At 42.3% G+C, this 16,258-nt stretch overlaps 1 protein-coding gene across 1 annotated transcript in view; it reads left to right on the top strand.

Annotated features, from left to right (window-relative positions):
* Positions 1 to 14,994, top strand: part of TM7SF2 (transmembrane 7 superfamily member 2) — a 100,376-nt gene extending 85,382 nt beyond the window's left edge. The window contains exons 9-11 of the mRNA XM_078660775.1: positions 7,307 to 7,387; positions 11,854 to 11,976; positions 14,164 to 14,994. Of these exons, the coding sequence (XP_078516901.1) occupies positions 7,307 to 7,387; positions 11,854 to 11,976; positions 14,164 to 14,324 (365 nt within the window). The 3' untranslated portion in view covers positions 14,325 to 14,994. The remainder of the gene's footprint in view (positions 1 to 7,306; positions 7,388 to 11,853; positions 11,977 to 14,163) is intronic.
* Positions 14,995 to 16,258: the final 1,264 nt, after the last annotated feature.

The following is a 16,258-nucleotide window of genomic DNA, read 5'->3' as shown; positions in this document are numbered from 1 at the left end:
TTGGTGCTTGGGGTCATCACATGACTCCAACGCCTGTGACAACTGTGCCCAGATGAACCCTAAAACCATCGAAGAGTGTGAAGCTCTATGTGGCAAAACATTGGAAGGCTCTGCGCTGGTCCCGCACCGGGTCGAAGTCTAAAGCGAAGACCGATTCCTACTTTAGCTTCTGAAGTTGTTCCTGAGGCAGATTTTCCTCATGGTTGGATTCTGCAGGTAAGTTATCAAAAAAAGACTCTGCCCTTTCTCGCCACTCTCATTCTCCAGAAAAGTTGCGAGGACACACCGTTGCTCTTGGTCATGCTCACGTTCCCCCAAGGAGCTGATTCCATCCTTGTTGATTACACCCGAGTTCCCAGGTCCATCAGCGACATCGCAGCAGGTCAAGCTTTGAGGGGCCTGGCTGCACATCTTTGACAGGCTTCAGCCACTTGAGCCTGTTTTGGGTTCTGTATTGCCCCTGAGACTGGCACTACACTGGTTTCTACAGTGTTGAGACCCGCACCAAGGCCACTGGCGAAGGAGAAAGAACCATAACCCATCGTGGTGTCGGAGTCCGAGCTAGCACCATCTCGACGTTGACCAAAACCCTGTCCAGATCTTGATGTGCTGCGACCTCTTTTGAGTCCATCTGACTCAGACTCGATTTCATTGCCCCACATCCTTGCACAGACATTACACCAACTTTTTGACTTAGACTCTGATCAGCCTGCTAAAGATGACAGTTGTGGCGATGTGGAAGAGTTTGCTTCACATTATGATGACGACAACTGGAACATGGGCCTACAGGATGCTAATGAGCTGAACACCTCTACAAATACTGAGTTGGTTTCCTCTCCTGACCACCAATAGAGGAAAGCATTTCTTTTGCTACAGAGATCAGGACGGCTGCTGAGGTACTGGACCGCCATCTTCCAACTATGAACATAAAAACAAATGTCCTCACTGAGGTCTTTCTTGTCTAGCAGCTCTCCGGTAATGTAAATAAGTTATTTTTTTAAATGAGCTGAAAAATACTTTTAGGTTTATTTAGTTTGCCTATCTAGCCACACAAGTGCTCCACTGTGAGAAGGCGAGTTGAAGTGAAATTCTTGAATGCATGTAAAACAAGTTACGGACCATAATGAGCAATAAGACAACTATCTATTTCTCTAGAGCAGACTTCTTCAAACTGTGGGGCGCGCCCCCCTGGGGGGCGCACTATCATCTCAGGGGGGGCGCGCACTCCACTTGAAAATCTCACCTTTGTTTTCAAATGTCCCAAGTCGACTTGTGCTGTCGGAAGATTGAAAGTTAAACCACCAGTTTATTTGCAGCGTTTGTGCAAATATTCTTTCGATGCAAACATGCAAACATTCTTTTGATGTTTTCTAAGTCCGGGAAGAGGTGGGTGGGGGGAGGCGGGGGGGAGGGGAGAAAGGGTAATTCAAGGCTCAAGCTTTTAGTTTTAACTATCTTGCACTGGGGCACGACGTGCTCATTCTTTTGTAATTTAAAGAAACCTCCCTTGGGGTTTCAGCAAGCCCTGTCAGGAACAGAGGAGTGTTTCTTATCGGGGAGGCTTGCAAATGTCTTCTTGGTACCCCGGTTTTGCAAGGTATGGTGAACAGAAACTGCAATATTGTTCTGTTTCTGTACACGTTATTTTTTTCCTCGATGTAATTGGATGCATCAAGTATAATGGATGTGGGAGAGGGGAGGGAAGCTTGAAGCGAATGTCTGCACACCCTAGTAAAGTTACCAGCACACTCTAGCTCTCTAGTGTTCAGCAGGTTATTTAAATCAAATCTATTTAGAAAGGGCCTGTGGCTCTCCAGACCTCCATTTCCATGCGTGACTGCCATGGGTTTTTCTTTTACAAATCAGTAATGTGTTGGACCAACTAATCCGGACCCAGTCTGCACTACAGCTCCCAGAATACATCATGCAGTTAATGAAATTGAGCTGAGTAGAGTTGGTCACACCGAGTCACTTGGCAGGAAATATTGAAATGTTTCTTGTTAAGGCCTAAATATAGTAATTCGATTTATTCAGCCTCAGTGTATTGTGCGGTGCACTTGCCACCCGAGTGTGTGAGTGTGTTAATTAGCAAATTCCTTTTATGCAGCTCGCAATCAGGCTCCAGCCTACAGTCAGTGGGTGCCAGTTGTAAAGTGTGTCACATTACAACACATTCAGTTACTCACTGTGCTAAGGTGACATAGGTCAGACCTTCATTGCCCGGTGCATGAAGAAAGTGTAAATCATGATCTACTGTTACACTGACTTAGTATGCTATAAAAATTTGCTTTTACTGGCACAGTCACTTTGCTCAAATAGTTGCAAATCCATATATTTATGTTTCCCTCATCTTCACTGCTTGATTTTGCTCGTGAGAAAGTGTCACTCCTAGTAGTCATTGAAATGTTACTCACAATTACGCTGAAATTATGAAAATGCCACACATAGCATTTTGAAACCTTGGCACACCAATGCAGAGAAAGGTAATTTAAAGAAATTTGCAATGGGGCATGACGTGCCCATACTGCAGTAGTGTAAAGAAACATCTCTGGGGGTTTCAGCTAGGTCCGTAGGAACAGAGCAAGGGAGAAACAAACTCTGTGTGCCCAATTATAGACAGCAAAAACCTGGAGCACAGCGCCTTCTCCTGTTCAAAGAGATTTTCATTTTTACAATATTACAAAAACTCCTATCCAAATGGGAATCACCAATTCACTCTTAGGCAGCCACTTGTTACCAGACAAAAGAACAACACAAGAGAGCAAATACATTTTATTTTCAGGAAGTAAAGCAAGAGTGCCTCATCCTCACGGAATCTGTACAGCCAGCACAACTGCTATCAAAACTCTTTTGCCTTTCAGGTCGTCCTATTTATGTTGAGATTGGGTTCTCAGCACTTGCGGTATTAAAGACTAAGGGGCATATTACCAAGAAATAGCGATATTTATCGCTAAATGCGCTTAGCGCATTTTTTTAAATCGCCGCTTAGTGGCCGAAAACGGCCACTAAATCGGCGATAATTGCCTATCGCCCCCCTTGGTAATATGCCCCTAAGTACCGTTCAAGACTGGATGTGGATGGCTGTAGCGAAAATCCATCCAAAGATTAACCGTCTCTGTGGCGAAAAACAGGCATACCCGTCACATTGATTATAATACCACCAACATTATTCTATGTCATGTGTAAAACGAAGCATCCTAGTAAAAACAATTTGCGCACATTTTATCTTGGAAAATTGTGTTTTGGGCTGTGTAGTAAGCCTCTGTCATTTAACCACACTCACTCACAAACCTGCAGTTTACTAAACACTGTTATTGTGTTGGGAAGATTATTTGCCGGATATGCGGGTGGCGGTCGAATATGTAGTGTACCAGATTCCAGAAATTTCTGTCAGGTGGAGGGGGGGCCCGACATAAAAAAAAACAGCTGGGGGGGCTCAACCTACAAAAGTTTGAAGACCTCTGCTCTAGAGTGAAGCAGCAAGTGTAAACCTGCAACCAGAGAGTTGCTAAGTAGCAGTTCTATAACAATCCCTTTTTGATGCTTATACATATCCATCGACAGCCCTGTTCATTACCAGAACCCAGGTGTCTTCGGTACCAAGTGGACAAAGGAAGCAGAAACAGGATATTTTTGTTTCGGCAGGTATGCCATACTTTATGATCTGAAGCGACTATGATGCAAGCACCTCTTGAAGAATTCAAGTAGACTTACAAGATACTTGCAAAACACTTGCTGCAATCTTAGATTTTGTTCAAAATCTGTGCTTTGTTTTATTGGAAGCAGTAGGATGTCGTTTTGACCTTTTCAGACTTTCTAAGCATTAAACATTGGGATGCACTAAAAGGTAGCAGATCATGAAGGAAGGTTTCACAATATCTGTCCATATTATCCCACACTTAAAACTGTAAAAAACAAAAAATAAGTACAGCAGACCAAAGTTTTTCTTAGGGGCCCCCCTGCGACACAGTGCCGATGTAGCTGAATACCAAGACTACCCAGTACTAATTCCACTTCATGCCACTTTATTCCACCACACTGCACTTGCTGTCTCTTTATTTCTCTTTTGCGGGTATTTTCATTCCTCCTTTCTTCCTTTATCAATGTTTCTTTATCCCGCTCTTCCTCCTTCTTTCTTCATTTTCTGCCCTACTCCCTTTTTTTTACTTGAATCACAGTGTGTTGGTGAAATACAAATCCCAGCCCGCAATTATGAGTACCAATGCCCACCACCTCTAACCACAGGTACAACTTAAGCACTAGAGGTCAGGGCATAGGTACTTTTTGACTGTCTGCCAAGCAACAAGATGCCCTTGCTTGAGGGCACCCAAGTAGTAAACTCTCTACAGTTTTTTTTTTTACTGGACATCCGTATTCGATGAGCTGCAATAGGTTAATTCAAGACTGTGATGAAAACTGATCCCAATCCCCAACAATGAGTGTTCACCACCTCCATCCATCTGGAACTAAGCATTCGAAGCAGGTTTCCATTCTCGGATATTTTTATACTGTGTCTATCTGTCGCCCTGTCTTCCTGGTCCATGTGAAAGTAGCCTTTTGTCAATTTCCTAGAACAGTGTCTAGAAAGTGGCTTTTAGCTGGGCAATCTACAATTAGAAATACAGAGGTATTTACACTACAATTGCACTTTCCGCGACTGTTGCCTGTGTGAGCCCTGCTTAATATGAGACATAAATATTTCCCAATACATAACAAAAAAAATAAGACTATATTTCTAGCAATAAGATATATTACTTAGAATAGTATTATTTGTTTATCTTTTATTTAGGAGAAGATGTAATATAAACATATCGATATGTATGTATTGGTACTTGTATAGCGAGGGCGTAACTGGGGAGCCCTAATATGCTTAGATTGTATGCCACTTTTAATATTGTCTAGTGTGTACAAACCTTTCAGTGTGGTAATTGGTATTCACTAACTAACCAGTGTTTTCACCCCATTATTTGTTGGCACTATTTTTTATTCTTCATACAGAAAGGCGTGCATGGGTATTTCGTTTTATTGCTTACTGGCAGGCAGATTATCCTTTTCGTGCTCATTGGCTGCTGTAAAGTCCCTTCATTGGTCAACAAAGACTAATGAATACGTCCACTGGCCTTAAAGGAAGCTTTGGATAGAAGGAAACCTCTAACTTTGCCTATACGCCAGCAGGCATTTTGCTGCGACTTGTAGTCTAGCAAAATTATGTTCTGAACTGGAATCTAACCTGGCTGCCTTTCTTTGTCAGAACGTGTGATCTGTCCAAATTAAAATACCACTCTGCAGCTTAGTTCCTTTGTGTCCCAAAATGTGAAGTGTTAGGAAATCAGTTTTGATATGAAGCTCTAGCAAAACACACTGGAAATGTTATTAATTGATTTCCTCTAGAATCAAGAGGTGCTCATAAAAATACATTCAAATGACAAGTGAAGCACAGCTCAAACCATAATACTACATACTCTTTTTTAAATTAAAACAGTTAGGGTATACGATACATCCTGTTTTTTATATACTTTTTTTTTTCCACGATGAAATATGGTAATCAGGCTAACGGGAATGGGTAGCATTGCATTTGACTGCTACTGTTTAAATATGTTGAAAAACTGTCCTCTCCATCTCCTTGTTTGACCATCCCTAGCCTTCTGCCATTGCTAATAAAATTTATTTCCGGACAGCTTTCAGTAAATTCTTCTGCCTCCGTGGATTAACTGATGTAACAACATGCACTCCAGATTTCGCAAGTATGATTTTCAGGTTGAGCTGTCGAGACCTCTTGTATATACTTTATTATGGGCTCTGGAGATCAGCCCTAGGACTTGTCTGCTTCCACTTAGGGACTTTTTTTCTGTTCAACTGCATCTATTTAACTGTCTTGATAGAAAACAACCAGCAGAGGTCAGTAAAATACCAGAATTGCTTTCTGCTGAGAGTATCTTTTTTTACTTTTTCAGGCAACTGCCTCTATTTAACTTTCTTAATAGAAAACTACCAGTAGAGGTCGGTAAAATACCAGAATCACTTTAAGATTCTTTAGATTCCAGTCCATAGAAATTGTCTTCCACGAGCACCCGTGGACAATATTTTTTTCAAATCTTGTATTTTCAGTGATATGGCCACCGAAGGCCCTCGTTTTATATTAAAAACAGCTTTGGACTATACCATTTCCCGCTGAAAGGCAATATTTTGTTCCATGTTTTCCCATACCTGGCATGTAACGCAGTTTGGTGCTTACTTTCCCTCCATGTTAAACAACAGTAGATGTTTCGGCACCCAGGCTAATGTGTGGCATAGCTAAATGCATATAAGGTCTCAAAGGCGAGACCAATTGCATTGCAAAGGCTTGTTTAATGTTCCATTCACTTTCTGCCTGTACACTTTTATATGTTTTTGGAGAATAGAATAATAGTCCTTTTCCTAACAATTTAAAGGAATTATTTGCTAGAAAATGCAGGGTCAAACGCAGCCACGGTCCGTGCAGGTATCAGTGGGGGGCGCGGTGGGACCAGGTAAGGGGGGATTTTGAGGGACGATGCAGAGGGAAAATTAAATAAATAATTAAATTTCCAGTGGAATCATCCCTCAAAATGATACAAAAGGGGATGATGGACGGAGCGTTTGAACGAATCAAACACTCACCCCCAGTCAACTGATCTGGGTTTAATCCATCACCATTCTTTAGTTCACTCAGCCACCCCAGTTCAGACATGGCTATATGCAAATCAGTCTGACCCCAGCCAGGCTATCTTGAATCCAGTGGCCAAGTGAACAAGGGACTCACGTCTGAGCATACCCTGCCACACTTAGGGCGAACAAAGACCTTAAGCGGCCCCACCCCTGTTATCTGCACGGACCACGGCTCGTCAAACATTTAATTTCTTCATAAGCCTTGATATGCATGCAACAGGATCACCATGCCATGGCTTCAGGCATGATATGCAGCAATCACTGGATTCTTTGCAAACATGTTTGGAGGTAGAGAAAATGGTAAACTGAGAAAAAGGGGCTATAACATGCCTACTATTGTCACTGTACAAAAACAGACCGAGATACAAGTGTTGGTTGGAGCTGAAGTTCAGACTTGTTTTAAGGTTTTAAAACAAAAATCTAAATACCACCAAAAAAACCAAGGGACGATTAATAATGAAAAGGAAGTAGACATCCTCATCTGTTCCGTGTGAAGTGCTTATGAAGGAACAGATATGTACCAGATATAACATAGAATTTCTTCGGTCACCAATGATCTTGTGTGTGTATTTTTTCACACACTAACACCAATAGGCAAATTCCTTTTCATTTCTCCCAGCTTTAGGTTATATCATCTTCCGTGGAGCTAACTCGCAGAAAAACACGTTCCGGAGAAACCCGAATGATCACAGGGTGGCTGGTGAGTACTACAATGTATTGCCTGATGGAAACATCAAGACTTCCTATTTGTTTAGCATGCATGAATAATTGTATGGTTACTTAAACTCATTGAGGAAATAAATTGTGTTCTGGCTTTTTTGCATTATTCCAGAGTTGGAAACGGGTACAATCCACTGCAATGCAGTAAGATGCACCAATATTAGGACATGTCAATGATACAGGAGATTTTTCTTGCTTTATACAAAGCCTCTTGCCCCTTTACTTTCTACCTGTAATTACCAGTCCTTTCTTGTTTGCCTGTAAGTGTATAATTGCTTCAAATACCATGAATGACCTCCCTACTGTTTGTCAGGGCCTGTCTGCTGTGCATTGGTCTGAGTTCAGAAACATGACATTAAAATAATGAATAATCCAAATTCCCTAATACCACAAACTTAGAACCAAAGTCTTACTGGTTTTATTAGCAGTGTTTGTTTTGCAGTATAGATGTGTTGTACTGTCTCTGTGGAATACCTGTAAATGATGCCTGCGTAAAAACTCTAGGGTCGATTTACTATTTTTGCATGCAACTCAGCATTGCAACCGAGTTACTGTGCTGCATTGCGTGAGAGCAGAAGAGCACCATATTCTCTAAGAAATGGTGCTATGTCTCCCCATACTCTGGCTCATTATAGGCTTCCTTGCACCACAGTGCAAGGGTGTGGGCATGAAGTCTTGCATAGGTTTTGTACTGAGAGGGCGCCCTTCCAGTAAAAAAATACTATGCTTACACGTTGTTTCACGTTTTTCAAGTTTGTTTGTGTGATTTGCAGTATAATACAGATGTAAAGTTGGAGATAGAATCTTTCTCGAACTTTATGCCTGTCTCAGGAGATTTTTTTTATTACATATTTCCATGTCTGCCACTTTGCGACTGTTTGCGACAACTCGGTGCATAGTGTTAATAAATCTGCCCCTGAGTTTTGTTAAACAATGTATAATAATGGATGCCACCTTTTTATTAAAAATAGTTTCTTACCTGTGCAGCCCTGAGTACCTTCTCTTTCTCAATTCAATTTGGCCTGTGATACCTTGATTTGTGGGCTGGCCAACAATTAGCATGTCTTTAAGTATCAATAATGTTGTTTGACAAGAATAGCTTTCCCAGCAGTAGAATAAAGAGTTATGTCCAGTTGCAAGTCTTAGTTTGAGAAATACTGGTAGGTTGGTGCTCTGAGAAGAACTGGTTATACCTTCACATCATGGGGAAGCCAGAGCCAGCTGGAGATTGTGTCAGATTTGCACTTTTAGAATAAGTAGGAAAAAGGACTTTTCACTAGAACTTTGTTTAATCGACCATGTGAGTCTGCCGCTCAGTTGACAATTACAGGGCAGGACCTTAAACGATTTTTGGGCGACTACCCTTGTAGAAGTCTGTCCTAGAATTGGAGAGAGTGCTAACGCAAGACGAAATAACAATTGCACTTATCTGGCTACCTTTAGGAAGGACCCTGGGTCTAATGTGCTTCTGGCCGAAATTTCTAAGAGACTGGCAGGAAAGATAGCGGGCCCACTGCATTAGATGCATACAGCGGTGTATCAAGGAGGGGAGCTACCGAGAGGCTTGTGCACAGTGACCATTTTATTTATTCCCTAAGCAAGCAAGCCTTGGGATTGATGGGTCTCATAGACCAGTATCCCTTCTCAATGCAGACACAAAGGTTTTGGTGAAGGCTTTGCCACACAGACTACAGGGTGTGATCTGAGATCTGGTGCACCCAGACCAGAATAGGTTTATACCACATAGGTCGACTAAGCTCAATCTCCAACACCTATATAATAACATTGCAATAGCTGACAAATTAGGGATCCTCGTGGCAATACAGCCCTGATTGCGAATGAGACATTCAGTTTGATAGAGTAGCCATTTCTATTTGCCATTATGGAGAGAAAACGAGATTCAGAACCAAATTTCTGAAATGAATAGGACTCTTTTATATAAACCCTAGAGCCCGACTTAAGGTGAATAGAATCCTGTCCTGGCACTTCCCCATCCAGAAGGGCATGAGACAAGGGTGCCCCCTATCACCAATGTTAATCACCATAACCGTAGAAGCCCTAGCTAAACGGATACAGGTTAATGCCGATATATTGGATGGCGTTGGAGCGAATCATGAAAAGACTGCTTATATTTTGCTGTATATCGTGGAACCAGAGGCCTAACTGGAATGTCTTGGGGAGGAATTCATTATCTATGGAGCATACTTTGGTCTGGGGATATATTGGGGGAAATCTCTGATCTTCCGGTGGGTGGCTGGTTGGCTGGAGACAAGTTGCCTCTGAAGGTGAAAACTTAACAATTTACACCACAAGGACAACCTGTTCCCACTCCTACAGAGACTGGAGAGGCATATAAGACTCTGGAGATCCCTACCCCTTTCTCTTATTGGTTAAGCAGCACTATTCAAATGATAGCACTACCCGGATTTACCTACATATTGCAAAATAGTCCATATGCCATTCCTAATGCTTTCTTCCAGACAACAAACAAACTCCTGTGGTCGGTCTCTAGCTGGATGGCCCGGCACGGATTGCCCTCTTACACTGCAAAGATCAGTGTATGAGGGGGGGGTATCGCACTACCGAACATTTGTAGATACTATGAGGCAGCACAGGTATACACAGTGAACGAGTGGGCATATACCCTCGGAGGATCCAGCATATATAATGGGCTGGGAGAGATTGGTATAGAAAGGTTACCACCCTATAGTATACAGAGGGTGGACGCTGCCAGATACCCCGCTGGCTATGGTCTCAGTGGCATCTACTTGTTGCAAATAACTAGAGAAATGGGATGGGAAAAGAGGTTTACATCTAAAACTTGCCTGTGGGTGGGCACGAGACAACACCTAGCTCTAAATCTCCCAGGCTTTAAACAATAGGATCTGATCGGACTCACTGTACTAAAAGATGAAAGGGACGCAAATGGAATAGTACCATTCATACACTCACATGCTGAATACAATATGGCTGACACATAAGTATTTAAATATTTGCAACTAAGAAACGTCCTGCATGTCAAGATCCCCCAGTGGGAAGAGACAAAGGAGGACTCCCCACTGGAATTTCGACTATAGGACGGGCATATGACCAAAAAGGCTATCTCCCTTACTTATGCTACGCTAATAAGGAATACAGAGAGAGTTGACACAGCCGAGGACAACATGGCAGAGGGATGTAAGGCAGCTAGAGGATGATGACTGGGGGTGATGAAATCCAATTTCCAAGGGAAGTAGCTATTAAAGCAAGCTCCCATCAAATACAATAAAATATCCTGCACAGAATTTACTACAGCGTACTGTTACATTGTGGAGAAGTGTGGCTCAATGGTTAGAGCGGCAGACCCTGATGCAGAGGTCTAGCCCGGGACCAGGGTTCAATTCCCCACCTCGGCGGGTCTTGGGCTCAAAAATTCCAGGGACCTGATAATTCTCGCCTCGGTGCCTATTCCAATCATGGAGTCCCACTCTGCAACTCTGGGCAATAGCTTGCTTAATCTCCACAACGGCCCCCACAACGCTAAGGATGCCTGGCCTCCACCTTGGGGGTGCCCAGGAGTGGACACCTCACAGGAAAGCCAGGATGGGTTCCACAGCGGTATTCGTACAAGCGCCTTGAGACCCTTGCGGGTGAGTAGTGCGCTATACAAGTATCAATTTACAATTTACTAGGCACAGTCCAAGATGGCCTATGTCTCAGTCACTGTAGTCAACAGTGTTCGTTCATTCATACTTTGTGTAACTGCCCGAAAATATGGCCCTTCTGGTGGGAGGGAGTGACACATACCTTAGCGGAAGCCACAGGAGTGCCTATAGCATGGACAGCACAGATGGCATTGTTGGGTATTTGGACAGATTCTTATGCTACATACTACAATAAACTGCTGATTAATCTAGGATACATGGTAGAAAAGAGAGGATCTGCTTCGAAATGAGGCAGCACAACCTGTCCAAAACTACAAGAATGGCTGGAGGGAATGGAATTGTGCAGATAAAAATTGATAAATGAGGGTAGAGGTTGTACCCAAAAATGCAACCGAGTATTGGGAGGATGGGCTGCTGGGGACCTAGATTGTTGGTCAAGGGGGTAGGGAGGTATTATGTCTAACTTTGGATGGACAAGACCCAGATAGAGCCCGGGAGTGAAGTGAAGACACTCAGCCCTAAGTGCATTAAACTGAGGCATCACTCGGACTTGGAGGGACATTGCCCCATCAACCTGAACTTGTAGGTGGCAGCTGGAGGGGATAGTGGAGGGTGGGAAGGAGATATGAGGAAACGTATAACTCTGTGGCAATTGCTTTATTTTCTATTTTGTTTGATAACTTTGAATTATAAATTCAATAAAATGTTTTTAAGAACTAATGCATTAGATAGTCATAGCTTGGTAGAAATAATTAGACACTACTAAAGTTTGCTTGACTGTCCCCTCTCCTTTTACTCACAGGACTCGAGACCATTCCAACTGCGACAGGGAAGCGCCTTCTTGTGTCAGGCTGGTGGGGCGTCGTTCGGCACCCAAACTACTTGGGGGATCTTATCATGGCACTCGCCTGGTCCCTGCCCTGTGGTGAGTTCTGAAAAGAGTGTGACTCCACTGCATGGGGTTTACAACAACATGTCTGTAAGAAAGGGCACAGACGCATAAATGCAATAATGTTTGTACTGGTATTTACAATACACTCCCATCCAGTATGGTCACAGTAAACTTAATTTCTTCCTCCCAGGAAGGCTTTTGACGCTTAACTGGCACAACACATCTAAATCTCGTTACTGCAGTGCATAACAATACATTCTTAGAGATGCATTTGAGTGTCTCATAATAGTGCAACAGGAGCAAAAGTCAAGGGAAAGGCACGGTAAACAGGCTTAAGCAGCATATCATCAGACCGAGATACAGAAAGAATAATAGTGACCAGCATATGTACATACTGCTCTGGAGGTTACAGTGTCTATTACAAATACAGAGGAAACCCACTGGTCACAATTCAGCAGTACACTTTTACAGCTGAACACCCAGACATTAACCGATAACCACCGAACTAACAACACTAAGCTTACGTTTCGTAATAGCATTCTACCTGCTATAAAGCACTTCAGCGCCATATCTGAAATAGTAAGCACTACGGAAATGCAATTAAACGCAATGTATGCTAGTGACCCAATGAGGTGACTTAGGATTCTTCAAGTTGTAACCAGAAGTAGGCAAAATCACACAGAGATGAAGGGTGGCTTAAAACTAAGTGTGCTACTGCAATTAAGATCTTCCCTTAACCACTGAATCTTGATTCTCACATGAGACTAGCTACCAGGGGTGTTCATCCACTAAGGCGGAGGATCGTAGCCCCACAAGAAAAATAAAATGATAACGCCATGTTATTAACATTTTATTTTTCCCTAGTGGCTCTGTAGGTGCAGGACGGGGCTGCCACAGAGCAGGGGAGGAGTGGTAGGCACTCTGCAAGTGCGCATGCCGGATTGGTTGGCCCTCTTGGGCCGGCCAAACAGTCAAGTGTACTTTACATGTTCTCCACCAGCTGCAATGCACAGCCTGGGTGGAGAACATGCCCAGGCATCGTGATTGGCTAGAGGAGTCTAGAAGCCTGGGTGCTTCCCGTTTCTGAGTCGTGGCAAGAAAGATGGAGGAGAGGCAGCCGCTGGTAAGGTAAGTTTACATTTTCTTTTTTTCTTTCTAATGAAAAAACCATTTACAATAGCAAGTGAAAATTTGACTTCAGCATAAGACTGACATTCAGAAAATTCGGAACGCAGCACGAGCAGAAACACACACCAATAACACAGCACAGGTATGGCAAAGTGTGACACAGCTAGACTATAGGAACCTTCTGCACTCAAAACAAAGGTTACATGGAGGTTTCGGGAACAAGGGGAAGGGTGACAACTAGTTGTGACAAGCAAGGCAGGCATAGTTAGCAAGCTACCGAAAAGGCTGAAGACAGTCTGGGTAGACTCAGACATGCAGATAACACGTCTTGTCAAATGCTTTAATACATTAAGGACACCATGTAGAAAGCTACAGAAGAATGAAAACACGGTGAGATCGAAATAACCAGGAAAAAGAGAATATGCCAGACAATATTTGATCAATGGAGACGAATACATAGAAACTGAAATCTTCAGTAGAAAGCAGTTTCAAAATTGTTATGTTGAGTTGTATGTTGTTATGTTGAGCAAACATCTGCAGAGTGTGGGATATTATCTCTAGAACAAAGCATCTGGTAAAGCAAAGATAGTCTAAGCCATGGATAAAGTAATTTGTAGAAAGGTTTGTGTGAAGCCAAAATGTATCTAACACTGCATAACTCAGCCAGTCCCAGATCAGTATCTGATTTCAAGCATAGAAGAGAAAAAGAGTACTTTTATACAAGCAAGTAATGTGTTTGAAAATAGAATTTCTGGGAGAGTATGGAAAATCTCCATTGGTTCTTGGCATCATGGTGGCTGATAGAAATCAGCTCATTTATATATTTAGAGAAGAAACATGTGGTGAAGGCCAAAATAATGTACTCCAGGTTAGGAATATGTAAGCCACCTTTCATAGGAGTCTCCATTAACTCTAGCTTAGAAACCTATTTTTCTTTGCTACTAATTGTCACTATGTCTCACTTTCTTTCTGATCATTTTGACACTATATTGTGTTTTTCCACAAAGGACTGAGCATACAAGTTGCTTTGTGAATTCATCAGGAGGCACTTTTAAGAACTGGGTTTCTTATATCAATGTTTTTATGCTGCAGGTCTAACACACATACTGCCTTACTTCTACGTCTTATACTTTACGGTGCTGCTGGTCCACCGCGAGGCTCGGGATGAGCACCAGTGCATGCGGAAGTACGGACTTGCCTGGCAGGAATACTGTCGACGTGTGCCCTACAGAATCTTCCCTTACATCTACTGAAGCAGCCCTGGTTGAGGAGGATGGGACTTGTGCTGGAGCCCACCTTACTTAGAAGAGCCGCTACTGGTACAGGTGCACACAGCCAAAAGCAGCTGACCCACCTGGTTTTGCACTGCAGACTCCACAACTGACCTTGGGCATACAAAGTGACCCTGGTGGTAAATGGGAAGTGCTGTTGAGTTTGGTTGGCCCTGTTAATTATGGGAAGACGATTATTTATTATTTTCTCTAGCGATGACTGCGCCGTCTATATTGTGAGAAGAGAATATAACATTGCTAAGTTCCAGCGTGCCAGGATGAAATGGTCATCCAATTATGAAATTCCCCCTTCCAGACTGCTGACATTTTTAGCAATTTGACTCGTGAAGTTGTGCACAGCATCTTTACAGAGTGGTGAAGCATATGGGGCTCTGTGCTTTTTAATTAAACTGTAGATTGTGGAGCATTCACTGCAATAGAGCATAGATGCTTACTGGCATTGGAACTTCCAGTTAATCTGTGTTTAAAGCAACATCAACAACATTTGCTGTGGGACCCCTCCAAATGGCTACCCTCTAATTTTTCACTATACTTTCTTCTGATACAAGTGTTCCGCAAAATACATTGGTTTTGTCATCTGCATAATGGTTTGTAAAATCACATATCAAATAAATCTTATCAGTGTTTTTCAGAAGTGCTTGAGACCTTTATCTAGTAGCACAAAAGTCCATAACCTGACAGGCATGTCTCTTTAAGAAAGAGTGGGGGATCTAAATATAAGCATGTTTTATCTGTTTTAGTCACTCCTTTCAATGATCAGGCACTTGGATGCATGCAAAGGTAATGGGGGAAGCGGAAGTGAGAACACAACTTCCTTTTTCTCTCATAGTGTCAAGGGACAAGAAGAAAGTTACAAAATGTTGATTTACCTGTTCCAGGCACTAGAGGGTGGCAGGGATTACTGAGAAAAGGTGTTACCCTGGCACTACTCCCAGCAAGCTTGCTTCCTATGAATTCAAGGTCAATTGTTATAAACATTAACATTACCACATTAATATTCCTGATGCCGGAGGGTCAAATCTAATCCGTGTTTTTCAGAAATTCTTGAAACCTTTATTCACAGTGCGATTGAAAAGTCACAAATTCATATTCTCACAGGCATGTCTGTTTAAAAGAGGTGGGAGATCTAAAACTAAGCAGGTTTACCTGTTTTTCTTTGTCAATACTTTCAATGATCTAGCACTTCAGAGCGACAAGAAGTTAGAGGAAAGACATAAAATGCTGATTAACTTGTTCCAAGCATTACAGAATGGCAAGAATTACTGCGAAAATGCCTTACACTTATTAAACTCTTATATGGAGACCCAAATGACAGTGTGTGTATCAAAGGCAAATTGTCCACATGATTCCACCACGAAAGAGGTACTTGACAAGGCAGCACTTAGTCCCATTCTCTACAACCTCATTGTAGAACCACTGATTCAAAGAGCGTAAAAAAATATAGCATTTAAATAAACAAGTAGAATACAAGCTTTCAATGTATGCTAACAGTAATCCACAAACCTCAGTGTCAACCCTCCTTTAAAAAAAAAGATCTTTATGACCCCACATTTACGGACTTTTTCTACAGATTCATTGTACCTCCTGCAGTCTAAAGCAAAATAAAGTATACCATGCCGTTGAAGAAGGAACAACATTCTAGTTGCGTCTAATCCCCAGATTCATCAAGAACACATTTTGCTATTCCTTAATAGCGTAAAATACCGAATCGCTATTAAGGAATAGCAAAATGCTATGCATCAAGAAATCACACAAAAAATCGTGATTTCTAATAATTCCTTAATTGCGACTCGCAAATTGCGACTCGCAATTAAGGAATATCTCCCCATTCATTCCTATGGGCCTAGAGGCCCATAGGAATGAATGGGAAGACAATCTCAATTTGCTAATCGCAA

This window comes from Lissotriton helveticus, chromosome 9 (assembly GCF_964261635.1).
Source record: "Lissotriton helveticus chromosome 9, aLisHel1.1, whole genome shotgun sequence".
NCBI lineage: Eukaryota > Metazoa > Chordata > Amphibia > Caudata > Salamandridae > Lissotriton > Lissotriton helveticus.
The sequence above is the reverse complement of the archived record's forward strand: the minus strand, read 5'-3'. Positions and strand labels throughout refer to the sequence as shown.